At 39.6% G+C, this 27,169-nt stretch overlaps 1 protein-coding gene across 2 annotated transcripts in view; it reads left to right on the top strand.

Moving 5' to 3' along the window:
* FLT3 (fms related receptor tyrosine kinase 3) overlaps positions 1 to 27,169 on the top strand; it is a 119,019-nt gene that overhangs the window by 30,196 nt on the left and 61,654 nt on the right. Inside the window, exon 1 of one of the 2 annotated variants that reach the window (XM_023621449.2) lies at positions 10,278 to 10,767. The exons of the other annotated variant lie outside the window; for it this stretch is intronic. Within the exon in view, the coding sequence (XP_023477217.2) occupies positions 10,725 to 10,767 (43 nt within the window). The 5' untranslated portion in view covers positions 10,278 to 10,724. Of the gene's footprint in view, positions 1 to 10,277; positions 10,768 to 27,169 lie in introns of those variants that run through there. 2 annotated transcript variants of the gene reach the window in all.

The raw sequence follows: 27,169 nt of genomic DNA, 5'->3' as shown, positions 1-27,169 counted from the left end.
AAATGAAATAAGATTTATAAGTTGAGTTCAAAAGCCTCAAAAAACTAAGTTCTAAAATTTGCAACCATAACTGAATATTAATTAAAATAAAAATGGCTGTAAAATGGCCAACAGCATGGATTGGTTGTATAAATTATGATTCATCCACATGACAGAATTTCTAACTACGAATAATAATTTTGTAGAAAAATCAACATAGATAGCATCTGACTTTGTAAAAAGCAAGCTATAAAAGAACATTATAAGATGATCTTATTTTTTAAAGATGTTAATCTGAAAAAATCTATATCTACATACAGGCATAGAGAAAAATCTGAATGGGCTGACATCAAATTGTTAACAGTTGGTGCTTACAGATATCTGTGTATAAGTGTGTACTTTTCCTCTTTTTTTCATTGAACATGTATACTTTTGCTAGAAAAAGAATATTGTTTTTAAAAGAAAAAAAAGAGGTAATGGTGTGGAAGTAGCAATGATCACTAGAAGAATGTTCTCATTCCAGGCTCCACCATACACGAAATTAGGGGAAATAAATAGTATTTGAGAGGGCTACAGAGGAAACAGTTTCCTTGAGGTGTAGCCAGGTTTCTCAGGCCCAGAGGTGGAGGGAACGTTTTCTAGGGAATTGACCTTACTTTCCTTTGTGACCCTGTTATGCCTGGCATTTGTTTCTATCAAAACCTCTATCATACTTCTGGTGCAAGTATTTGCTTATGTGGCTGTCAAGCCGTATTAGGTTACGTACCTCTTTGAATATAGGAATTGTCTTCCTCACCTACATAACCACAGTGCCTAGCACATAGCAGGCATTTAATAAGTGTTGGTGGAAAGATGGAATGAAGAATAACTCTTTATTTCTCTTATTGCCTCTCCAATTGAAAATGCATGCTTTAATTTGAAGACCCTCTCCCCCAACAAAAACCAACGTGCTCCAAAATATCTCCTTACCAGCTTGCCACAGTGTTTGAAATTCTCCCCAATAAAGTAACCTTTTTTAGTTAAAGCACTATCTCTGAAGACTCTACTCTTGAACTCTATCCATTCCCAAGAATGGCAAAATGTTCATGATTGTTGAAACTGAGTGATGGATACGTGTATCATTAAGTTGTTCCTTCTACTTTTGCATATGTTTGAAAATTTCTATACTAGAAAAGTATTTTGGGGGTCAGCCCCGTGGCCAAGTGGTTAAGTTCACACTCTCTGCTTCGGTGGCCTGGGGTTTGCAGGTTTAGATCCTGGGCTTGGACGTACACACTGCTCATCAAGCCATGCTGTGGTGGCATCCCACATAGAAGAACTAGAATGACTTACAACTGGGATATACAACTATGTGCTGGGGTTTTGGGGGTGGGGGTGGGGCAGAGGCAGGGGGGAGAGAAAGATTGGCAACAGATGTTAGCTCAGGGCCAATCCTCCTCACCCTAAAAAGTATACCTTAAAAAAAAAAGTGTTTTAGAAACCTGTCAAAAAATTCAAATATTCATGCAACAAATGTTAATGATTTATGAGAGCATAACATATGCTAGTCATTGTGTTAAGGTCTAGGAATACAAAGATGAATAAATGTTAGGAATGTGGATGGGGTGTAGGTAGGAGTGGGAAAGACATACAGTGCTGTATACAGACATGAGAAACAAGAAGATATACCTAACTGACAGTTGGGGCAGGGTAAGGGCACGGATGGAGTGGTCCAGGATAAATCTAGAAGGTGAATAAGAGTTAGGCAGACTAGAAGGGGCAAGAGAAATGGTGAGAAGGGAGAATGGGTCATTCCAGACAGAAACAACATCAAGTATCAAGACATGGAAATCAAGTAGAACACAATGAGTTTGGAGTTCTAGTTTCCTATGACTATAACTTTGGATTTATATGGAGGAGTGGTGGGAATAAAAATAGTCAGAGTACAGGCTAAATGGTTTTTACAAGGAGACTCCAAGATACAATGGATTAAATATGATCAAAGTTTATTTCTCTCGAGTAGCAGTCTAGACGTGTAGGTAGTGCAGGCTTCCAGCATTGCTCATTTTAATCCTAAACACCTTCCATATTGTTGCTCCACCATCCCCTAGGATGTTGTCCTTGTCTGCATCATCAACACAGGATTACTGTCATATCTCTGTTCCAGCTCAGAGGAAAGAAAAAGCATACATGGAAGGCAAGAAATTTCCTTTAAAAATTTTTTTGTGGAATAATTTCAAATTTACAGAAAAATTTTCTAAACAGCAAAAAGAAAAGAATCCCGTATCTCCATTACCTAGATTCTCCAATTAACACTTTATTGCATTTCTTCTCTTATATTCATGCCCTCTTTATATATACGCACATAAAGAGACAGACATGTCCCTAAACACTCTGGTTTGTATTTCCCCCAAGTAAAGAGGAGAGGGAGAGGAGGTGGAGCCAGCAAAGAAGAATGAGAAGGTATGATCAGAGAGGTAAGACAGGACAGTTAGGAGAGGATGGTTGTAGTTAATAAGACATTAGCAGATTAGCTGGCTACCACTTAAGAGAAATCTGAAGGGATAGAAACATAAGACTTAAAAGTTTTGCTGGGAGTGGAGGGGAGTAGAGAAAGATAAATCCACAAATGCCTGGGTAGTCAAGAAGCAGCACGAAGACCCAGAGGGAACAGGTTTGTGCAGGAAGAATGTGCAATGTATAGCTAATTAGCATCCCCTTTTCCTCCATCAACTTCTTGGTCCTGAGCTAGGGCCACTCTATTTTTATTTCTCCATGGGCCCTCATGATTATTTCCCGGGGCTGGCCTGGTGGCGCAGTGGTTAAGTTCGCATGTTCCACTTCTCGGCGGCCTGGGGTTCGCCGGTTCGGATCCCGGGTGTGGACATGGCACTCTGCTTGGCAAAAGCCATGCTGTGGTAGGTGTCCCATGTATAAAGTATAGGACGATGGGCATGGATGTTAGCTCAGGGCTAGTCTTCCTCAGCAAAAAGAGGAGGATTGGCAGTAGTTAGCTCAGGGCTAATCTTCCTCAAAAAAAAAAAAAAGATTATTTCCTTTCTTCCATCAGGATCTGCTCTCCCTAAACATTGCCAGCTTTACTTTTATTATCTTGTTACCAAACACAAACACATTTTTATATTTTTAAATATTTCACTTTAAGAAACTACAAGAGAAATAAAGAGAACAAAACAAAAAGTGAGTGAAATAGAAACACAAGAACTCTGCAAAAATAGTAGGAGAGCAGTTCTTCAGTTACTGTTTCCTCGAAAAGTGAACGAGTCTAGGATAGCTCTCTGCCAGCCCACTTCTCTGAGGACCCTGTGAGATGCTGGGGGAGTTTCCTTAGTTTGGGCCCTGAATCAAATGATTCCTTTTTAAAATCCAAAGTTAATTCTGCTGCTGAATCTTGCATCCATACAATTCTTGGTTTCTTTCTTCCTTTTTATTTTTGGTTAAAAAAATATATTTATTGAGATATAGTTCACATACCACCAAAGTGACCCATTTAAAATGTACAATTCAGTAGATATAGTATATTCATACAGTTGTGCAACCATCACCATGATCTAAATTAAGAAAGTTTCATCACCCCAAAAAGAAACCTCAGACACATTAGCAGTCACTCCTCACATGCACCCGCCTGCACCTCCACCAGCCCTAGGAAACCACTAATCTACTTTCTGTCTCTATTGATTTGCTTATTCTGGACATTTCGTATAAATGGAATCATACGTGGTCTTTTGTGACCGGCTTCTTTCACTTATCACACTATTTTTAAGGTTCACCACGTTGTAGCATCTCTCTTTCCTTTTTATGGCCAAATAATATTTCATTGTATGGATATGCCAAATTTTGTTTTTCTTTCATCATTTGATGGGCATTTGTATTGTTTCCATTTTTTGGCTATTCTGAATAAAGCTGATAAGAACATTCGTGTACAAGTTTTTGTGTGGTTGTGTGTTTTCGTTTCTCTTGGGTATATACCTAGGAGTGGAACTGCTGGGTCATTTAAGTTAAGGTTAAGTTTAACCTTGTGAGAAACTGCCAGACTGTTTCCCAAAGCAGCCGCACCATTTTACGTTCCCACCAGAAAAGTCTGAGGGTTGTGATTTCCCTACATCCTCACCAACACTTGTGAGCTGTCTTTTTGATTCTCAGCTTCTTTTGATCAGTGCTTTCTGCTCTTCTCTCTGGATGGGTTATAGACCCCAGCTAAAGTGCTCTTCTACACTTTAGCAGCCTCTTGTACTTTTGAGCCCTGTGGACAAGAAAAGCAAGTCCTTTTTCAGTCCCTAAAAATTCTGCTCCTAGGCTTTGGGCCAACCTGCATTGACCTGGCATGCCTGAATTCACCCTTCCTTAAGCCCTCTTTCTCTGGTTCCCTAAGGGAAGAAGGGGCTATGATGCTATGTGCCCCTCCCCTCCAACTCCCCCGTCAGTCTCTTTCTTTCCCTTGCCCCCTCAGTCTCATGGCTCCTCAAAGTCCTTTCCCCTTTGCTGGATCCCAGGATAGTAGTATCACTTAGTGTCTTCCTGGAAATGTAAATGGGTCTAGGTTGGTTCTTTCAGTCCCCTTCTCATAGGCCTACTCTTTACTATTCCATTTGTCTGAAGTGTGTTAATTAGCTGAGTGTTAAGACTTTCTTGATTTGCTAAAACACTACCCTTTCTTTTCAGTTTTGTTTTTATACTCATTATTTTATATGTTCGTGGTAAGTGAATTCATGATTTCTTCCTTGAGCCCAATATTACTTAGCAGAATGTTTATAAGCTTCCAAGATTTTGAATTTAAATTTATATTATTAATTTTTGCTTTGCGGTCGTGTGTTAGAGAGTATAACATGCTTTTTGAGATTTATTTCTGTGGCCCAGTATGTGATCAATATTTATAACATGTCATAGAAGTCCAAAAAGGAGATATTTTCTCTGTTTGTAGGATATAAATTCAATAAAGATATGTTAACTTTTTCCTTGTTAATTATGTACTTCAAATCCTCTATGCCCTTAGTTTTTTTTTGACAATTTAAGATGGGCCAAGTAGTTGTTACAACAAACACCACCATCTTCATAAGCTGTCTTTTTGTGAACTCCTTCTTTTACCTCTTGAATCATCCGTCTCTCTCTGCTTCAAAGTTTATGCTCTTATCAGACTTCTTTGGAATGGGAATAATAATACCTAACCTATGGGATTATTACTAGGCTTAAGTGAGAGAATGGTTGTAAAGTGATTAGTACAGTGTTTGGCACATAGTAGCTGCTCCAATCGTAGCAATTATTATGCTGAGGCATCATGGTCAAAAGCATGGGCTATGGATGCAAGCCCATCTGAATTCCAACCCCAGTCAGTCTCCATTAGCTGAAAGGCCTTGCACGTGCCACCTCATAGCTCTAAGGCTTAGATTTCTCACCGGAGGAAACAGGTCCATCTCACTCCTCAGGCCACAAATCAGAGATAACCAGTCTGTGTTTGGGTGTACATGTGCTGCTTTTCAGTCATTTGGGTATGCATATTTGTATATAATTTTTAAAAATCTAAACAAGTCATACTACATAGTTTTGTATCTTTTTTTACCTTAAACTCCTTGAAAGCATAATTTTCAATGCCCCCCATTTTTGTGTTAACTTCTAAAATTTACCCATGTTATATTTCTTTATGAAAACATAATATCAAGTTGAAATCTATTATATAGCAAATAACTGATCTCTAGGAGAATCATATGGATTAATTTCTAGGTACTGATTTTGAAAGCTATCTGTTATGGGTTGAATTGTGTCCCCCTCCAAAAAAAAAGGTATTTTGGAATTCTAAACCCCTGTACCTCAGAATGTGAACTTATATGGAGATAGGGTCTTTATAAATGTAATCAAGTTATAATGAGGTCATGGGTGAAGAGCAGAAGCTGAGGAACGCCAAAGATTCCCAGCAAACCACCAGAAGCTAGGAGTGAGGCATGGAACAGATTCTCCTGCACAGCTCTTAGAAGGAACCAACTTTCACCTAGATCTTGAATTTCTAGCCTCTGGAACTATCAGACAATAAATTTCTGTTGTTTGGAAGCCACTCAGTTTGTGGTACTTTGTTACAGCAGCTTTAACAAACTAATACATTATCTGTTGCCAAGAATTCTAAGAGATGATTATTTTGAAATCATCTTAGACATAAATGAAGAACTGTCAGTTGGCACAAAATTCTGCCATTGGAATTTTGCACTTCACCTGTGTGCCGCCAAGTTTGCATCTTGGAAACCGTTTCCAGGGTTATGCTATAGTCCATCCCATTTAGGTGAGTTAATAAAATGACAGTAAAGAGCAGCTGATGATATCTAAGGGAGGATAGTTATCTTCTGAAATTCAGGCTGTCTTCACTAATCCATCATTTCAGTCTTTTTCTCCCTCAAAATCTTTTTATTATAGAAAATTTCTAAGAAAAGTACAATGAGCTTATTTAACTATTGCTCAAGTTCAATACTAGTCACACATGGTAAATTCTGATTCCTCCACTCAAACTTCCCAAATCAAATTATTTTGAAGAAAATTTCAGACTCTATATGATTTTTAACAGCTTTATTGAGATCTAATTTACATGCCATATAGTTCACCTATTTAGTGTACAATTTAATGGTTTTTAGTATATTTACAGAGTTGTGCAACCATGACCATAATCTAATTTTAGAACATTTTCACCATTCCAAAAAGAAACTTTGTACTCACTAGCTGTCATTCCCTATTCCCCTCTCACCCTTCCCATTTCCTATCATTTTATCTGTAAATATTTCATATGCACTTCTAGAAAGATAGGAACTATTTGAAAAATACATAATACCCTTAACACATAATTTTTTAAAATAATAATTAGTTAATGCCAAAGATAAAATTGGTGGTCACATTTCCCAATCATTTTATATAGTATTTTTTCAGTCTGTTTGCTTGAATCAGGACCCAAATGAAATCCTCACATTGCACATTGCGATTGCTTGATATACCTATTAGATTTCTTTTAATCTATAGGTTATCCTTCCAACTCTGTCTCTTTTTTTCTTGCAAATTTTGGTTGAAGAAATTAGGTATTTGTTCTATAAAGTTTCCTGGGGTCTGGAATTTTCTGATTGTATTCTTGTGTCATTGTTTACCATGTTCCACTGTCCGCATATTTCCTATAAATTGATCGTTGGATCTGGGATCTTAATCAGATTAAAATGTTGTTTGGATGAGACTACTTCATAGGTGGAAGTGTTGTGTCAAACTTCCTTTTCTTTTACTGTGAAATACTTCATGCAGCAGTGGATAAAAATAATTACATGTTTAAAAGAATAATAATAAAATGAAAATCCAGCACTCACCACAGAGGTTAAAAAGCAACAGAGCGTTGCCACTACCTTAGAAATCCTGTTTGCCTTCCCTACGTAAACCTCTTTTTCTTCCCACTCCATACCAGAGGCAAGCAATATCCTGACTTTTGTGATGATTATTCTTTCACTTTCTTTATATTTTATGAATATTTTCCTAGAGAGAATATTGTTTGGTTTTGCCTCTATGCCTATTATTCTATGACTTGCTTTTCCCCCCTCCACATTATGTTTTTGAGATTGTTCCGTGTTGTTTCAGGTAACTGCAGCTCATTAATTTTCACTGTTATACTATATAGTATTTCAGTGTATGACTATACCACAGTTTATCTGTTCTTTTGTTAGTGGACATTTAGATTGTTCCCTGTTTTTTGTTATTACAAACAGTAATGCTATGAACATTCTTGCATGTGTCTTCTGGTACATATGTGTAGAGTTTCTCCAAGGTGTGTGTGTGTGTATATATATATATATATATCTAGGGCCAAGTGTAGGGTATGCACATGTTTACCTTTAGTAAGTAATTTCAAATTATTTTTCAAAGTGCTTATACCAACTTAGACTCCCACTAGCAGTAGATGAGAGTTACTCATTGCTCTGAATTCTTGAAGCACTTGGTATTGTCAGATTTTGTCAATTGGTGGGTTCAAACTCTCTATTAATAAACTATATGTAAAATTGTACTATATAGTTGATATTTAAAATGAATTCACAGGAATCTTATTCCAATATTCCTTTTGCTTGTCCCTTATTTTCAGGAAAACATAAAGCTTTGTATTTTAAAAATGACATAAAAGCGTTTCACCTATAGGTTGTCACTGAAAATATGTCACGATTTTTGAAGTGAGAGAGGGGGATATTTGTGTAATTTAAGGTCTGCAAAGATGTTCATAAGATGAATGACCACTTACTCACAGCTATGTAGCAGCTAAGCATTACGATGCAGAGAATCTAGATAAAATATATCCCTGGTATGGCTAATGCAAGACACTCCATTCAATCCAGAAACAAACTTACTCTTCTCTTCCCATTTCTTCTTTCGTCTCATTCCTCCTGGTTGCATCTTGCCCCTTTAGGAGCTTCTTTATAATAGGCTTCATATCATGAGCTCTGGAACCAAATTTTACACTGTGGTGTGCCCACCTACCTGTGCAATTCGGGGCTCTAGATAATGTACCTCCCTTAGAGTGTTGCCATGAGGAATAAATTAGGTATCATATTAGGTATGACTCTCGGCACACCTTAAACAATGATGAGCATTATCTCACCTTCTAAATGTCAGCCTATACCTTATACTCCAAAATATTTCTGTCCATAAAATTTGCTCTTTCTAGAATTATTTTTCTCCACCATTTTCCAGGGAGAATCAGGTGCACATAGCAACCATTCCTAATTTCTACCTTCTTACCACCTCTTCTCACAAAGATTTCCTGCCTTGTGTCCAAGATTTTTTGAAAAAGCAGCAATATCTTCATGACTTTGTGTCCTTGAACAGTGCTCCACCCAAGCTGATATTTTGCAAACTTGCAACCATCGGTTTCTTCTAAAGTTTGCAGTCATCAAGCTATAAATCAAAGGTATGCATTAGATGTTGGCAATTGGAAGTCTTACTAGCCCACTTTTTTCACCATTACCGGCCTGCCCCACTGCTTCCATCTCTTCATGTCTCACTTAATTCACGCCTCTTCCTCTAGTTCTGTGGCTGACCTAAGGTAGACACTTAAAATTTTTTTAACTTTTAATTGTGGAAAAATGCATCTTAATCATTTTTAAGTGTACGTTCAGTAGTGTTAAGTACATTCGCATTGTTATGCAACCAATCTCCAGAACTCTTCATCTTGCAAAACTGAAACTCTGTACCCATTAAACAATTCTCCATTCCCTCTTCCCCAAACCCATGGCAAACACCATTCTACTTTCTGTCTTTATGAATTTGACTACTCTAGGTAACTCATATAAGTGAAATCATACAGTATTTGGCTTTTTGTGACGCGCTTATTTCACTCAGCATGTCCTCAAGGTTCATCCATGTTGTCACGTGTCAGATTTGCCTTCATTTTGAGGCTGAATAACAGTCCCTTGTATCTATAGACCACATTTTGTTTATTCACTCATCCATGAATGGACACTTGGGTTGCTTCTACTTTTTGGCTATTTCGATTAATGCTGCTATGAACTGGGTGTACCAGTATCTCTTCATGACCCCTTTTTCAATTCTTTTGGGTGTATACTCAGAAATGGAACTGCTGGATCATGAGGTACTTTTTTTAAAAAAATTTTTGAGTGACTGCCATACTGTTTTCCGTAGTGGCTGCACCATGGTAGACACCTTTAAAGTTTCTATCATGCTCTAGAGGGGAAAAATTATTGTACTATAGACTATAGTCAAGGAAAAGGATTGTACGGCCAAGAATGAACACTGCCAATTATTATGCTTTATTAGAAAATTATTAAAAATAACTGAAAGAATGGAATTCCTAGCATTTAGAGACATATTATAAACCATTTGATCCATTCCCTTCACTTACTTGTCAGGTGGCCTGTGAAAGTCAAAAGGCTAGTTAAGGGAAGAATCAGAACTGGCCTCCGGTGCTTTCCCATATTCAACTGATTGCAAAGAAAATAATTTTCAACTTGAAATATTATGCGATGAAGAACAAGAATTACGGAGTAGCTAATTCAAAACAACCTCTGCGATGCAGTGTTTTGCTTTTGTTTCTACGGCTGGTTTTTAGCCTCTCTAATTCCCGTGGTTAACATTGAAACCGGGCCTGTTTTTCTTGCTGCAGCTGCTCACTGGGTCCTGGGCATCCTAGGAGACGGAGGGGAAGACAAAGAAATCCAGTCCGCAATTAGGATCCACCGAGCGTGGACCCTCTGCTCGCCTGCGCGCCGGCCGGAGCCGCCGGTGTGTGGCGCGGATTTAGCTCCCATCCTAGGGCCTCAGAAACCCCCGCGCGCCAGGAGGACGGTTTCTGGCTCTCTGCTGTCCCTACACTCTGGGATCCAAACGAGAGAGTTCGGGGACTCCAGGGGGCAAGGCAGCTCTCCTCCTCAGCCAGAGCCGCGGAGCCGATGCGACTTCCCCGGCGGAACCGCGCCCAATCTCCCCCGCCACAGTCGGGGAGCCCCGGGCTCCGCGGCGCGCGGGCTGCGGACCACGGCGGGCACGTGGGCTCGGCCGCAGCGCTGCGCCAGGCACCGGCTCCCCGGCTCGGCCCAACCTCTCCGCTCCCGCCTCGGCCCCTGCCAGTGGGGAGAGAGATCCTCCCCCCTTCCACTTTGCACCAGTCCGAGGGAATTTGCGGTCGGTGACGCGCATCCTTAAGCGAGCCACCTGCAGCGCGGGGCGCGCCGCTCTGGGCGGCATCGCAGGGCTGGGCCGGCGCGGCCTGGGGACCCCGGGCTCCGGAGGCCATGCCGGCGTTGGCGCGCCGTGGCGGCCGGCTGCCGCTGCTCGGTAAGGCCCTGCTCGCCCGCTCGAAGCCCCTGCAGCCCCCGGCGCTGCCCTCGGCCCCCACCCCGCACCGTGGACCCGGGCGCGCGCCTTCTCCGTCCCCGCCGCCTCGCTCCTCCCCGCGCTCGCTCCTTCCCTCGCTCCCGCGCCCCTCCCCTCATTCGCGCCCTCCCGACTCGCCCAGAACTTGCCCGCGGCTCCTTCCCTTCCCTTCCCACCCCATGTCCTCCTCCTCTCTCTTCTCTGTCGTTGCTGCTTGGGCTCGGGCCGCGGTCCCGAACGGCGGGCCGGACTCCGCGGGCGGCCTCACCGCAGCGCTGCCCGGGGCCGGGGCCGGGGCCGGGGCCGCACCGCCCTTCTCCTACCCGCGCGCTCGGGTGGTGGGCCGGCCGGCGACGGCGGCGGCCCCGAGGTTGGCGCCAGGTGCCCGAGACCTCGCCTGGCCCGACCCTGCATCCCGTAGATTCCCGGGTGGCGCCTGTGACTCTTCTTTTGAGGTTTTGATTTATGGAGTGAACTCTGATGGGAAAATGCGCCCGCGTTCTCCCCCCACAGCGAGCCATCCCGAATAACGACCCCCACCTCGGCCGAATTTCGGTTGGAGCAAAGAATAGTTGCTTTGGAAATGTTATGCAAACATGATTTACATATTAAAATACTGGCTGCCCCTTCCGCCTGTACTTGATTTTTATCCTGGCATTAAACCCCAAGAGGTTTTTCAAGGACTCAGAGGACTGTACCCAAGTAATCTACTGGGTACTATAGTTGTTACTGCAAAAAAAAAAAAAAAAAAAAAAAAAAAAAATTCCCTTAGGGTCCAGTTGAGGTGAAGGAGTCAGAGTTCTGGGAGCTGGGCGCCTCGGTTCTCTGTCTTAGCTCTGCAACCTTGGGACCAACACTCACTGCCCGGGCCTCAGTGTCCTCTTCTGTCCAGTGAGGGAGTCCAGCTGTGTCTCCACCAGCTCCGGAATTCTAGGATTCTAACTTGAAGTCTCTGTGGTAAATAGAAAAAATATTTGCAATATAGACGTGCAGGAATTATTTCCAATAGTTTTTGTTACAAATAATTCTGAATTATAGAGTGAGAAATGTAACGTAAGGGGAAAATGAGTGGGGGAAAAAAGCCCTTTGCATTTCTTAAACTTTATCTTTACTAGTTGGTAAATATGTACACTTCAGATGTATAGTACAATATGTTTTTCAGAGTCTATTAATACAATAAGTTAGCTTTCTGTTATGTATGACATTAAGCAGTAGGTGAATTTTTCAGTAGCATACAAAGACTTTCTAAAAGTATAAAAATCAGCACTTGCAACTATATTTAAGCTGCATTTGAATTCCTTTATATTTAGGAACGATGTCAGAAATTTCTACATCTCCAGATTTTTCTAAATGAAGTATAATTTGCATACAGCAAACATTCACACATCTTAACAATACAACTCCATTACTTTTTACATATTTATATACCCACGTAACCATTATCAGATCAAGATCTAGAGCAATTCTAGCTCCACTCTCCCGTAGTCAATACCCCTCAAAGGGAGCCACCATTCTGACTTCTATTACTGTAGTTTTGCCTGTTTTTGAACTTCATGTAAACCAAACCATATTACGTACTCTTCTATGTCCGTTTTCTTTCACTCAACGTTGTGATTAGGAGATTCAACCTTGTTCTCAGTAGCAGTGGTTCTATTTTTTTTTTTTTTGATTCTTGGGTGCTATTCCTTAGTGTGAATATACTGCTCATTTATCCATTCTATTGTTGAAGAACATATGGATGGCATCCAATTTTGTGTAATTATGAATAATACTGCGGTAAACATTCTTTTACATGTTTTTTTGGTGGACATAAACACCCATTTGTCTTAGGATTATATCTATGAGTACAGTTTCTGCATCACAGGGGAAGGCGTATGTTCAGTTTTGGTAGATATTGCCACTTTTCCAAAGTGGTTGTACCAATTTACATTCCCACTGGCAGCGTATGGGAGTTCCAGTTCCTCACGTCTTTGCCAATCCTTGGTATTACAGAGTTTCTTGAGTAAAGAAGCGTAAAGCGAGAAGCTTAAAAAGGAGCAGTTTAAAATGTTTAAAAGATTTGAACTCCTTGAATTATAGCAGGCAATCCCCATTTCCCTTATATTGTGGGCTCTACCTTTCATGAATAATGGTGAAGCTTTCTAAGTAGTGTTTCAGGAATGGAAACGTATTCTCCCTGGCCTTAATTGCATTCCTTATTGATACTGGAGAGGAGGAGGAGGGCATCAATATTTCTGTAACTATGACACTACCTTGTTTATTAGTGTCAGAAAACTCACATTCAGAACCTCGGATCACACATTTCAGTTGCCATCCCCTGCCCTATTGCCTATCGTACTTTATTTGCCTTTTTGTGTACTGCTAGCCTAAGGGGGAATGGTTCAGGAGGAGGAGGAGGGAAGGGATGCTAGAGAAAGATTGGTTTGGATTGGATAGGACATTAGATCTGGTGACCTGATGTTAAGGTCCCCTTCAATTTTAAAAGTCTAGTTCTAATTGTTGCTGTCATCCAAGCATAGATTGGCTGTTTATTTCTTCTTAGGTACTTCACATCTATCTACAGTAAATTATCCTCTTAGGCTTACTTGTGAACTACTTGCCTTCCGTTAAAGAATAACTCTACTTTGCATAACTAAAAAGGCACTTTCAGTAACTCTTAGTTATCAGGAAAGATTTTGTTGTTGTTATTGAATTCTCCTGTTGTTTAACTGAAAAACTACCAGGCTATGAGATCTTAAGTGTGGAGGGGGAAGACTGACCTAGATCCCAGGGAAGACATCAGATAAGAAAAATGAAGAGGAAGCATACATGAGAAAGAAAAAAAATTTTTACTTGACAAACTTTTATTGAATACCTATTTCTGTGCTAGCCACAGAAGATGAAAGAGCTGAGGATGGGGGAACTTACGTATAAATAGCTAATTCCATTCTATTTAGGAAATGCATGCTCATGGTCTTTGCCTTTCCCCAGGAAAAGCATTTCAGCACGAAGCTTGCTTTCAGTTAAACCTTCCAACACAGTTATTATGATCACTAAATATCTATAAATTAAAAATAGCATGCTTCAATGAAGGAAGCTTCAATCAGGTCAGAAGAGGAATCCCAGATTTTTTGTCCCCTAAAGCTACTTAAACATGGGTATACTGAATTTAATAGTTGCGAGAAAGAAACTGCTCTTTTATTTAAAATAAAACGAATTGACTGTTCCAGAGTTAAATACGACCATCTTTTAGGCTTTGGGAGGCAGTAATTTTCTAAATGGTTCTTTGAACAAACTTGTTGACTACAGTTGACTCCCAGAGAGCATTCCTGTTTGCTTGAGAACCCCACAGGATGGCTCACCTTCATTGCTTTCTTCACAGTTCCTTTCATTTCTCTCATCTGGTCATTCTCTAATGAAACTCAGAGAACAGTGTGACAAGAGCTCTTATTGATAAATTCACTGTTCAAGATTACCATCTTGTTGACTTCCTAGATACCCGCCAGATATTGCCTTAATCTTTGGGTAAAGACTGATTTGACACAAAGCAAATAATCTCAAAAGTATTGTATTTTATCATTTTTCTTGATTTTAAAAGGACCTTGCAGAGAATAGGAGTAAGAAATTGGAGAGGGGAAATTGAGGGACTGAAAATTAGCTTCGCCTGCTCTGTAATCTGCTTAGGTTGGTCTTGATGCTATGCTGTATCCTTCATTCACTCTGAAGTAGCAAACTCTTGCAAATCTCACAGTAGGTGTTTTGTCTGAGTAGAGCTTCTTGGTTTTCATCAGGTGACTTTGTGATCTTAAGGTTTTTACCCTGACTTCCAAAAACTTTAGCCACTTCTCAATTAGGTAGCTGTAGTTATGTGGCTGAAGATTTTTCTGTCTTTTAGGGGTCTATGAGCTTTATATCTTAGTGATTTAATTACCTTTGGTTGATATCTTCTTTGTCTATATCATCAGTGGTCCTCAAGTGATAGAAGCTTTTGTCGAACTCGCTGATGGTCGTTAATTTGAATCATGCAATTCTGTCCTATGGGTACCAACACATGTGGAGGAAATTTAAAAATATATAAAGTACACACACACTGTTCTTTTGTGGCTAGAGGAATTGCATAAGATCTTAAAAGAGGAACTATTGTTATTTTTTAGGTTAAACAGTAAAAATATTTTTTCACTGCTGTCATTATAAGGTCAATTGGTAGCCAAGAACCCTCTAAAGAATTATGTAGTCTACACTAAAACTGGATATTGTCACTATTTCTTTAAACTATTGTGTTTTGATTAAGCTATCCACTGAATTCAGTCTTCAAATACGTTGCTATTTGAGTTACGATTTTCCTAATGTTAGAGATTCCGTTCTCGGGGGCGATGCAGAGAGATATATTAGGGCTAACAATACAGTTAGGAAACATGTGTTCTCTGCTCTGGCACGGAATTTCTCTGCACTCAAGTTCCTCATTTGTAAAAAGGAGATTAGCAGTATCTCACCCCTTCATCAGATAATGCCTGTAAAGTACAGCTGCATTCCTTGCTGGGCAGGTGATTTGCAGAAAGAGAGCTGTATAAAATCTGAAGAAATCATTAGGATTTAGAGTCACAGGGCATTCCTCCCTCTCTCCCTCCCTTCCTCGACACTTTTGAGCACTGTCTCTGTCCAGGACTTGTGTTAAGTGCCACAGAGTACTGGTTCCTGCCGTCTAAGAGCTCACAGTCTAATACTGGGGGTCTCGGCAGGAAAGGGTCAGGCTTGTAAAAGGAAAATTGCAGTGCAATTTTACAAATATGCACAGAAGTTGAGCCTCTAACCCTGACTGAGAAAATAAGACAAGGCTTCCAAGAAGAGGCAATGCCAGAGCCATTACTAGAAAGATAAGTAAGAGTTGACAGGGAAAAGAGAGGATCAGACATTCCAGGCAAATAGGACAGCAAAGAAAAAGGTACAGAGGTAAGAAACACGGAGTGGATGGAAAACTCTTACATTCCAGGTTGCTGGAACACAATTTGTAAGGCCTCCACAATTAGAGTAACTACCATTTTGAGAGTTGTAACTCAGAAAGTTGTTTGAAGACTGTTCAATGGAGAGTTTTAAGAAATTCAAGGTTGCCAGAGGCACAGTGTGTGATGTGTAAGGAGTGTTTTAGTGGTGCGGTAAGGGGCTTGGACTTTATCATGTAGACCAGGAGACTCTGGATGGAGTTCAGGGGGTCCATTGTATCCCTCAGGGTGCATGTGTATCGTGCACATGCACGTGCACAGGCATGGTATTTTTTTGGAGAGAAGATTAATTGTTTTCATCAGATTTTCAAAGGGGTCTGCAACTCAAGAAAGGGTAAGGACCATTGCTGTAGGTTGTTGAGGGTTTTTAAGCAGAGGAGTGAGACACTCTGGTAGTATTTTCGAAAGACACTCTGGTGTCTGTATGGAGGATGGATGTCAGGCCGACAGGACCATGGCGGGGAGGCCAGCTAGGATGTCGTTGGCAGTAGTCCGGGCCAGAGATGATGAGGGCTTGAATCGGCGCAGTGGTAATAGAGATGCAGAGCTGTGGATGGATTTGGGAATTATCAAGAGGTTCAAATGTCAGGGCTTGGCAACTGCCAGGATAATGGGAAGTGAGCGAGAGGGAGGACTCAAAAATGACTTCTGGGTTTCTGGCTTTGGTGATGGTGGATGTGTTGCCACTAACTGAGAAAGAGAGAAGATAGCGGAAGGAGTAGGTTTAGGAAGGAAAAAATGGAGTTTAATCTGAGTCTAAGGTTCCAAGGGGGCCACCCAGATACATAGCTGTACACAGAGGCGGTATGAATTTGGAACTTAGGAGCAAATAGACTGTAGTTAGAATCATGAGAATTTACAGAAAAAGAACATAGAAGGAGTGGAGAGGATATGACCTTAGGGCTGCCCAGTTCTAAGAAAAATACACTCATGTGTGTCTCCTTCTCTCTACTCACAGCACTACTCACACTGAACACTTCTGGCACTTCCGGCCACCAATGTATGTGTATGTGTATGTGTGGGTGGGTGGGTGTGGGTTTCCCCACTACAAGCAATTCTCAAACACCAGCTGAGTGTTCTACAAGTTATCTCAATTCTGACACCGTCTACCTGGAGATAGCGTCAGATCCCACAGGCTGAGTTCAGGCTCCCTCTTCCCCCACTTCAGACACCAATTGCAAGTCCAGCTTGTCAGCCGAGCTTGTGTCCACAGGCTGTAAATTCGAAGTCCCCAGGACCCTCTCAAGTTCAATTAATTTGCTGGAGCAGCTCTCAGAACTCAGGAAACATTTTACTTACTAGATCACCCGTTTATTATAAAAGGATGTAACTCAGGAGCAGCCAGATGGAAGAGATGCATTAGGGCAGGTTTGTGGAGCTTCTGTGCCCTCTCAAGGAGCCACTCTCCCAGCAACGCCATGTATTCACAAACCCAGAGGCTCATCAAATCTCTGCTGAAGAATTTTTGTAGAGCTTATTCTCAGCCCCTGCCTCTTCCCAGTGGTCAGTGGGTGGGGCTCAAAGTTCTTACCCTCTAATCACTTGGTTTTTCTGGTGACCAGCCCCATCCTGAGGCTCTTTGCGGGGCCCCACCTTAGCTCACCTCATTAACATAAACTCAGGTGTGCTCAAAGGTTATGCCTTATGATTAACAAATGACACTCCATCACTCAGGAAATTCCAAGGGTTTTAGGAGCTTTGTGCCAGGAACGGGACTGAGACCAACTATATGTTTGTTATATTGCACCAGTCTACTGCTCTCTTTGACCAGTTGAGGAATATGGGGCCCAAAGAGGTTAAATGACTTGCTAAAATTCAAAGTTATCAAAATGGATAACTCTCAGAAGAGAGACTTGGAACTCAAGTCTCCAAGTCTTATCCAGTTCTCTTTGCCTCACAGGAGACCTGACTTGGAGGATTTGAAAATGAGGTGACTTGACTTTCTTGATTTGTTTTATAATGTCTAAATCCATCACACTTTTAGTGGAGTAGATTTTACTTTTACGTAAAATTTATTTTAAATTGGTGCCAAATTGTTTTCTCCGCCAACCCTCACCCCCCACGCCAGTCCTGTCCCTTCAAAGTAGACCACTTAGGGAGCCCTTTTCCAATTCCACCGTTGTCCTCCTTACTCAGAAGGGTTTTGGAACTGGACTCTGGGAAGTGCTGCTAGGGTTTTGAAAGGGATTCTCAGAAAAAACCTTAATATTGATTATGGCAAATTCTTTCTTTGATGTTTTTAAAAGTCAGGTTTATTGAGGCACAATTTTTCATATAATAAATTTCACCCTTAGTGTATGACTCCATGTGTTTAACTAACACATACAGTCACATAACTACTACCACTATCAAGATATGGAACATTTCCATTCCCCCCAACTTCTCTTATGCCCCTTTGTAGTCACTCCCACTGCCCACCCCAGCCCCTGGCAACCAGTAATCTCTTTTCTGTCTCTCTCACTTTTCCTTTTCCAGAATGTCATTTAAGTGAAACTCTACAATATGTAGCCTTTCGAGTCTCTTTCTTTCACATAGCATAATTATGTCAGATTTATCCATGTTGTTATGTATATCAGTACTTTTTTCCTTTCTATGGCTGAGTAGTATTCCATTGTATGGATGTGTCACAGTTTGTTTATCCATTAACCAGCTGAATTCATTTGTCTGGCAATTATGAATAAAGCAGCTATAATATATATATATATATATTTTTTTTCCTCAAAGATTAGCATGTGAGCTAACATCTGTTGCCAGTCTTCTTTTTTTTTCTTCCTCTTCTCCCCAAAGCCCCCCAGTACATAGTTGTGTCTTGTAGTTGTGAGTGAGTCTGGTTGTGCTATGTGAGATGCCACCCCAGTATGGCCTGATGAGCGGTGCCATGTCCATGTCCAGGATCTGAACCAGTGAAACCCTGGGCCACTGAAGCAGAGTGCGCGAACTTAACCATTTGGCCACCAGGCTGGGCATGCAGCTATAATATTTGAATATAGATTTTGGTGAGAGAATAGGTTTTAATTTCTCTTGGGTAAATACCCAGGAGTGGTATTGTATTGATGGATTGTATGCTAAGTGAATGTTCAACTTTATGAGAAACTGCCGGTTTTTCAGAGTGAAATTACCATTTTTCATCCCTGCAAGCAGTATATGAGAGTTGCAGTTGCTCAGCATCATAAGCTTGGTATGATCAGTTTTTTTGTTTTTGTTTTTGTTTTATTTTGTTTTAATTTTTATTGAGATTATGATAGTTTACAACTTTGCGAAATTTCAGTTGTACATTATTGTTTTTCAGTCGTGTTGTAGGTACACCACTTCATCCTTTGTGCCCACTCCCTACCCCCCCTTTCCCCTGGTAGCCACTAATCTGTTCTCTTTGTTTATGTGTTTAACTTCCAAATATGAGTGAAGTCATACAGAGATTGTCTTTCTCTATCTGGCTTATTTCACTTAACATAATGCCCTCAAGGTCCATCCATGTTGTTGTGAATGGGACGGTTTTATTCTTTTTCATGGCTGAGTAGTATTCCATTGTATGTATATACCATATCTTCTTTATCCAATCATCAGTTGATGGGCACTTAGGTTGCTTCCACATCTTGGCTGTTTTTGTTTTTCAACAATTCTAATAGGGGTGTAGCAATATCTCATTGTGGTTTTAATTTGCGTTTTTCTAATGAGTAAAGATATCGATCATCTCTTTGCATGCTTAATTGCCATTTTATATTTTGTTTGGTGAAGTGTCTCCTAAAATCTTTTGCCCATGTTTTTATCAGGATGTTTGTTTTCTTATTATTAGGTTTAAAGTGTTCTTTATCTTTATATAAAGGACTTTATATAAGTCCTTTATCAGATATATGTTTTGGAAATATTTTCTCCCAGTCTATGGCTTGTATTTTCATTTTTTAAACAGTGTCTTTGAAGAACATAAGTTATTAATTTTGATGAAGTCCACTAGTGGAAAAAAAATTAGCCCTAGACTAAATACTGCTCTGGTCCCACCTAACCAACCTTAAAAACAAGGCCTGAAAGGAACAAAGTGTTTACAATGAACTTAACTGCATCCTGGAAAAAAGTTCAAGAATATTTAAAAGAATACAAAAATATCTGACACCAGGTAAAATTCACAATGTCTGGCATCCAATTACAAGTTAACAGACAAACAAAGAATAAAAATTCAGCCCATAATAAGGAGAAAAATCAATCATCCAAAAGGGACCCAGAAATGATATAGTGTATAGCATTAGTAGGCAACAACATTAAAATAGATTTATAACTACTCTGTTCCATATATTCCTGCAGCCAGAGGAAAGATTGTACATGTTAAGCAGGGGCATAGTAGATGTAAAAAGTCACACAAATTGAACTGCTAGAAATGAAAATTACAGTTACACTGGATGGGATTGGTAGTAGATTAGACATTGCGGAAGAAAAGATTAGTTAACTTGAAGACATAGCAATAGACACTCTCCAAAAGGAACAGATTAAAAAGACAAAATAAAATGAACAGGGAATCAGTGAGCTACAGGAGAACTTTGGGTGGTCAAATATACATGTAAATCTGCATATGAATGTATCTTTTTTCTCTGAATGCTTTTAAGAGTTTTTCTTTATGATAGGCTTTAAGCAATTTGATTATAAAGGACCTTTTGTAGTCTTCTTCCCAAGTCATGTGCTTGGGTTTTGTTGGGCTTCTTGGATCTGTAGGTTTATCATTTATATCAGATTTCTAAAATTTTCCTCCTTTGTTTCATCCAATATTTTTTCTGCCTTCTTTTCCTCCATTCTCTCCTTCAAGGATTCTAATTACATGTATATTTGACCACTGAAAGTGAGTAAAATATAAAGACTTTTTTTTATCATTTAACTTTAAAAGATACTTTACTGTTTAAAGCAAAAATAATAACAGTGACTTGGGTTTATAACTTATGTAAAAGTACAATGTCTGACAATAATAGCACAAAGCCTGAGAGAGATGAAACGGAAATGTACTGCTGTAAGGTTCTTATATTATACATAAAGTAGTGAGAGAGCACTTCCAAGTAGACCATGTTACAGTGAAGATGCATACAGTCACGCATCACTTAATGACTGGGACGCATGCTGAGAAATACATCATTAAGCAATTTTATCATTGTGTGGACAACAGAGAGTGTACTTACACAAACCTAGATATGCTTGCACACACACCTAGGCTAGATGATACTAATCTTATGGGACCATCATCATAGATGCAGTCCATCATTGACCAAAATGTCATTATGTGGTGCATGACTGTCCTGTAAACCTTAAAGCACTTGATAAAATAACAAGACAAAAGCATTATAACCATTAATCCAAGAGAAGAGATGAAGTGGAATAACAAGAAATACTCAATTATTCCCCAAAAAGGCAGAAAAAGAGGAAAAAGGAATTAAAAAACAGATGGGACAGTGGGGAGGGAGGAGGGCTGAAGGGGTAACAGAACACATGAGTATGGTGAGAGATGGTAATTAGTCTTTGGGTGGTGAGCATGATGTAGTTTACACAGAGATTGAAATATAAATACACACACCTAAAATTTATATAACGTTGTAAACCAATGTTACCTCAATTAAAAAAGAAAAAAACAGATGGGACAAATAGAAAACAAAGAATAACATGGTAGATTTAAACCTAGTCATGTCAATAATCTCATTAAATTTAAATGATCTACATATCACAATTAAAAGGCAGAGGTTATCAGATTTGGTTAAAAAAAAAAAAGCAAGACCAAACTGTATGGTGCATGAATGAAACCAACTTTGGATGTGAAGACACAAATAAGTTAAAATAAAAAGATGGGGGAAAAGTATCCCATGCAAACACTAATCAAAGGAAAGCTGGAGAGGCTAAAATATCTCAGACAAAGTCTATTTCAAAGCAAAGAGTGTAACTAGAGGCAGAGAGTCATTTGGTAATGCTATATAGCTCGATTCATCAAAAGGACATAAAAATCCTAAACATTTATGCATCTAATAACAGAACTTGAAAATACGTGGAGCAAAATCTGATTGAACTGCAAGGAGAAATGGACAAATCCACAATTACATTCTGAGAGTTCAATACTCCTTCAATAACTGACAGAAGAAGGAGAAAAAACTCCGTAAGATATAGAAGACTTGAACAATATCAATCCTCCTGACCTGAATCACATTTATAAAATATTCCACTCACCAATGACTGAATGTACATTCTTCTTAAGTGCACACAATACGCTTATCAAATTAGACCATTTTCTGGACTATAAAACAAGCTTCAATAAATTTTAAAAGATTCAAGACATACAAAGTATATCCTGTGATTATGGTGGTATTATATTAGGAATTAATAACAGAAAGATAACTGGAAAATCCTCAAATATTTGGAAACCAAGTAACACATTTCTAAATAATCCATGGGTCAAAGAAGAAACCAAAAGATAAATGAGAATGTGCATTGAATTGAATGGAAAGAAAATTCACTAAGAATTTGTGGGATGCCTCTAAAGCAGTACTTAAGAGGAAATTTATAGTATTAAGTTATTAATTAGTAAGTGATTAGTAGCATTAAATCATAATGCTACAAATTATAGAGAGATGCTACAAATTAAACTAGATAAAGATCTCAAATCAATGATCTTGAATTCAAGCACAAGCAAGAGGGGAAAAATAACAAATTAAACCCCATGTCAGCAAAAGAAAGGAAGCAAATACGATCAGAGTGAAAATCAATGAAATAGAAATCAAAACAAAAACATTGGAGAAAAATCAATGCAACCAAGAGCAATAAAGATCAATAAAATTGCTAAACCTCTTGCCAAACTAATCAGGAAAAAAAGAGAGAAGATGAAAATTTCCCATATCAGGAATAAAAGAGGCAACATCACTACAAAATCTATAGATATTGAAAAAGATAATATGGAAATATTATTAACAACTTTATGCCTATACTTTGGCAACTTTCATTTAATGGAAAAAATTCATTGAAAGACACTACCAAAGCTCACTTGAGAAAAATTGATAACCTAAATAATGCTATGTCTGTTAAAGCTATTGAATTTGTGGTTAAAAATGTTCCCACAATGAAAACCACCAGAGCAGCTGGCTTCACTGGGGAATCCACCAAATATTTAAAGAGGAAATAATACCAATTCAGCACAAACTCTTCCAGAAAATTTAAGAGAATACAACAGTTCTCAACTCATTCTATGAGGCCAGCTTTACTGTGATGCCCAAACAAGACAAAGATGTTAAAAGCAAAAAATAAAAACAAACCTACAGATGAATAATTTCCATGAATATAAATGCAAAAATTCTTAGCAATACTTTAACAAATTGAATTCAACAGTACATAAGAAAGATAGTACCTCGTATCCAACTGGTGTTTTACTCCAGGAAGGCAAGGTTGGTTAACATTTGCAAATCAATCAATGTAGTTCACCATATTCACAGAATAAAAAAGAAAAGCTCCTAAAACACAGAAACAAACCTATATGATCATCTCAATAGACATAGAAGAAGCATTTGACAAAATTCAACATCCACTCCTGAGAAAATTTCCCAGCAAATTGGGAGTAGAAATGATTCTAGGCAAGGAAAAGGAATGAAAAGCATCCAGATTAGTAAGGAAGAAGTCAAACTGTTTTTATTTGCAGGCAACATTAGCATCTATGTAGAAAGTTGTACAAAAAAGTAACTACAACTAATAAGTAAGTTCTGTAAGTTTGCAGTATGCAAGATCAGTGTAGAAAAATCAATTATGTTTCTATAACTAACAATCAGAAATTGAAGTAAAAAAATACAAAATGGCATAAAAAAATGAAATAGGGATAAAGATAGACGAGATCTGTACACTGAAAACTACAAAACATTGCTGAGAGAAATTAAAAACCTAAATAAAAGGAGATATACCATGTTTATGTATTGTAAGATTCAATATTGTTAAATGTCAGTTCTGCACAAATTGATCTGGTGATTCAGCACAATTCATATCAAAATCCCTGTAGACCCTTTTGCAGAAATGGACATGCTGATTCTAAAATTTATGAAAGAAACCTAGAATGAAAGGGACCTAGAATACCCAAAACAATTTTTTTTAAGATTTTATTTTTTCCTTTTTCTCCCCAAAGCCCCCCAGTACATAGTTGTATATATATTTTCAGTTGTGGGTTCTTCTAGTTGTGGCATGTGGGACGCCGCCTCAGCATGGCCTGATGAGTGGCACCATGTCCGCGCCCAGGATCCGAACCAGTGAAATCCTGGGCCGCCGAAGCAGAGCAGCTGAACTTAACCACTCAGCCAAGGGGCCAGCCCCTGCAAAACAACTTTGAAAAGATGAACAAAGGAGGAAAACTTATAATACTTGATTTCAAGGATTATTATAAAGCAATAATAACCAAGACAATGTGGAACTGGCATCCAGATATACAAATAGATCAATGGAAAAGTATAGGGATTCCAGAAATAGATCAGAAATATGCAGTCAATTTATTTTTGATGAAGGTATAGAGGTAATTCAGTGGAGAAATCAATCGTTCAATAAATGAGGCTGAAACAAGTAGATATTCATATGTAAATATATTCATATGAAAAACTTTAATCCTTATGTCATATAAAAAGTTTACCACATAAAGTCTACTCAAAATGGATCATAGACCTAAATGTAAAACTAAAATATAAATGTAAAGACATAAATGTAAAATCTAAAACTACAAAACTTCTGAAAGAAAACCTTTCTAACTTTAGATATTGAACTTTAGATAGATATTGAAAAAGATAATATGGAAATATTATTTTTTAGGTACAAAACCAAAATCATGATCCATAACAGAAAAAGTGGTAAATTGGACATCTTCAAGTTTAAGAATTTCTAGTCTTCAAAAGACAAGTCACAGATTGGCAGAAAATATTGTCAATCACATATCTGATAAAGGACTTATATCCAGAATATATTTTTAAAAGAACTCTCAAAACTTGGAGATGGCCACATAGGAGGCTCCTGAGCTCACCTCCTCCCATGGATACACCAGATCTACAGCTACACATGGAACAGTGCCCTCTGCAAGAAATCTGGAGACTAGCTGAGTGACTCCAACACATCAGGCAAATGAGAAAAAAGCCACATTGAAACAGATAGAAAGACTGAGACACAATCTTGCTATAACCCCACCGCTGGCACAGCAGTGTACAATTGGAAGGGAACTCACAACTCCCAGCTTCTCCTAGAGGAGTGAAGGGGTTCGACCCAACATCTAGCATTCCTATTATTAAGAATTCCACCTGAGAGACAGGCCCCCAAACACCTGGCTCTGAAAACCAATGGGTCTTGTGTCTACAAAGCACACCAGATTATAGGAAAGAAACAGTTCTTAATGGGCTTGCAAGGACTCACTGAGGCTATACCTCCAGCACTCAGTGCTGAGGTAACAGACAGAAACACCCATCTCTCAGTCTTTCCCTTAAAGAGGCATATTTGCAGCCTGGGGGTCAGGCTCCTAATTTAACATGCATCTAGGAGCTGACTGTGATCCTGCCCAAGACTGGGGAGGCTGGCAAGCACCATCTCCACATTTTCCCTCTGTCACCATCTCCCTGAAAGGAGCCTGTGCACATGTGTGGAGCCCTGGCTTTTGTGGCTGCCACTCAGAGGACACACCTCTTGATTGTCTAGCTCTGGAGGCCAGCAGGACTTTCATTTGTGGATCCTGTAGGACTGTAGCAAACAAAGAAACACTTCTTAATTGGCTACCCACCAGGGCTCAGTGCAGAGGGAGCAGACAGAAGTGCCTAGCTCCCATGTTTCTGTGAAAGAGGTCTATTTGCATACTGTAAAGCTACTCCCTGAGGGTCCAGCTTCCAATCACTCTGTATCTAGATGCTGACTGAGATCCTCCCTTCTGAGGCACTGACAGGTCCTGGCACACCCTCACTACTGGGAGCCAATAAGAACAAAGAAATGGCTTGGGCAATCTCAAAGGTTTGAGATATAGCCAAGACCTGACCCTGGGCTGAACAATAAGATTCATCTCCTACATGAGACCACTCTGTGAAGACTGGGAGAGGTGGCTGTTTTATCTAATGCACAGAAACCAACACAGAAAGTCAAGGAGAATGGAGAAACAAAGGAATATGTTCCAAACAAAAGAACAAGAGAAAACTCCAAAATCAAACCTTAATTATGGGGCTGGTCCTGTGGCCAAGTGGTTAAGTTCATGCACTCCACTTCAGCGGCCCAGGGTTTTGCCAGTTTGGTACCTGGGCACAGACATGGCATTGATCATCAGGCCATGCTGAGGGTGCATCCCACATAGCACAACCAGAGGCACTCATAACTAGAATATACAATGATGTACTTGGGGGGGGGGGAACTTTGGGAAGAAGGAAGGGGAAAAACCACGTTAATTAATCAAAGTTAAGTGATTTACCTGTAGGGACCAGCCCAGTAGCATAGTGGTTAAGTTCATGTGCTGCGCTTCGGTGACCCGGAGTTCATGAGTTCAGATCATCAGTGCAGACCTACACACTGCTCATCAAGCCATGCTATGGTGGCACCCCACATACAAAATAGAGGAATATGGGTGCAGATGTTAGCTCAGGGACAATCTTCCTCAAGCAAAAAGAGGAAGATTGGCAACAGGTGTTAGCTCCAGGCCAATCTTCCTCACCAAAAAAGAAAAAAAAACAAAATAATGGTCAGAAAGATGCTCACTGAGGTCAGGAGAACAATGAATGAATAAACTGAGAATTTCAACAAAGAGATAGAAGACTGAAGAAAGTACTAAGGAGAAATCACCAAGTTGAAGAAGATGGTAATTGTACTGAAAAAGTCAAAAGAGGGGTTCAGCAAAAGACTAGGTGAAGTGGAAGAAAGAGTCATTGAACTTGAAGACAAAGCAGTGGAATTGATCCAATCAGAGGGACAAAAAGAAAAAAAAATGAAAAAGAGTGAAGATATCGTAGGGGACTTATGGGACACCATCAAGCAGACCCACATTTGCATTATAGGTGTCCCAGAAGGAGAAGAGAAAGACAAAGGGGCAGAAAGCTTATCAAAAGACATAATGACTGGGGGCTGGCCCCGTGGCCGAGCGGTTAAGTTTGCGCGCTACGCTGCAGGCGGCCCAGTGTTTTGTTGGTTCAAATCCTGGGTGCGGACATGGCACTGCTCATCAGACCACGCTGAGGCAGCGTCCCACATGCCACAACTAGAAGGACCCACAATGAAGAATATACAACTATATACCGGGGGGCTTTGGGGAGAAAAAGGAAAAAAAAAAAAAGACATAATAACTGAAAAATTCCCTAACCTGGGATCCAGATCCAGGAAGTTCAGAGAGTTCCAAATAAGAAGAATCCAAAGAGACCTACACCAAGCTTCATTATAATTAAACT

Source organism: Equus caballus, chromosome 17 (genome assembly GCF_041296265.1).
Source record: "Equus caballus isolate H_3958 breed thoroughbred chromosome 17, TB-T2T, whole genome shotgun sequence".
Taxonomy (NCBI): domain Eukaryota; kingdom Metazoa; phylum Chordata; class Mammalia; order Perissodactyla; family Equidae; genus Equus; species Equus caballus.
The sequence above is the reverse complement of the archived record's forward strand: the minus strand, read 5'-3'. Positions and strand labels throughout refer to the sequence as shown.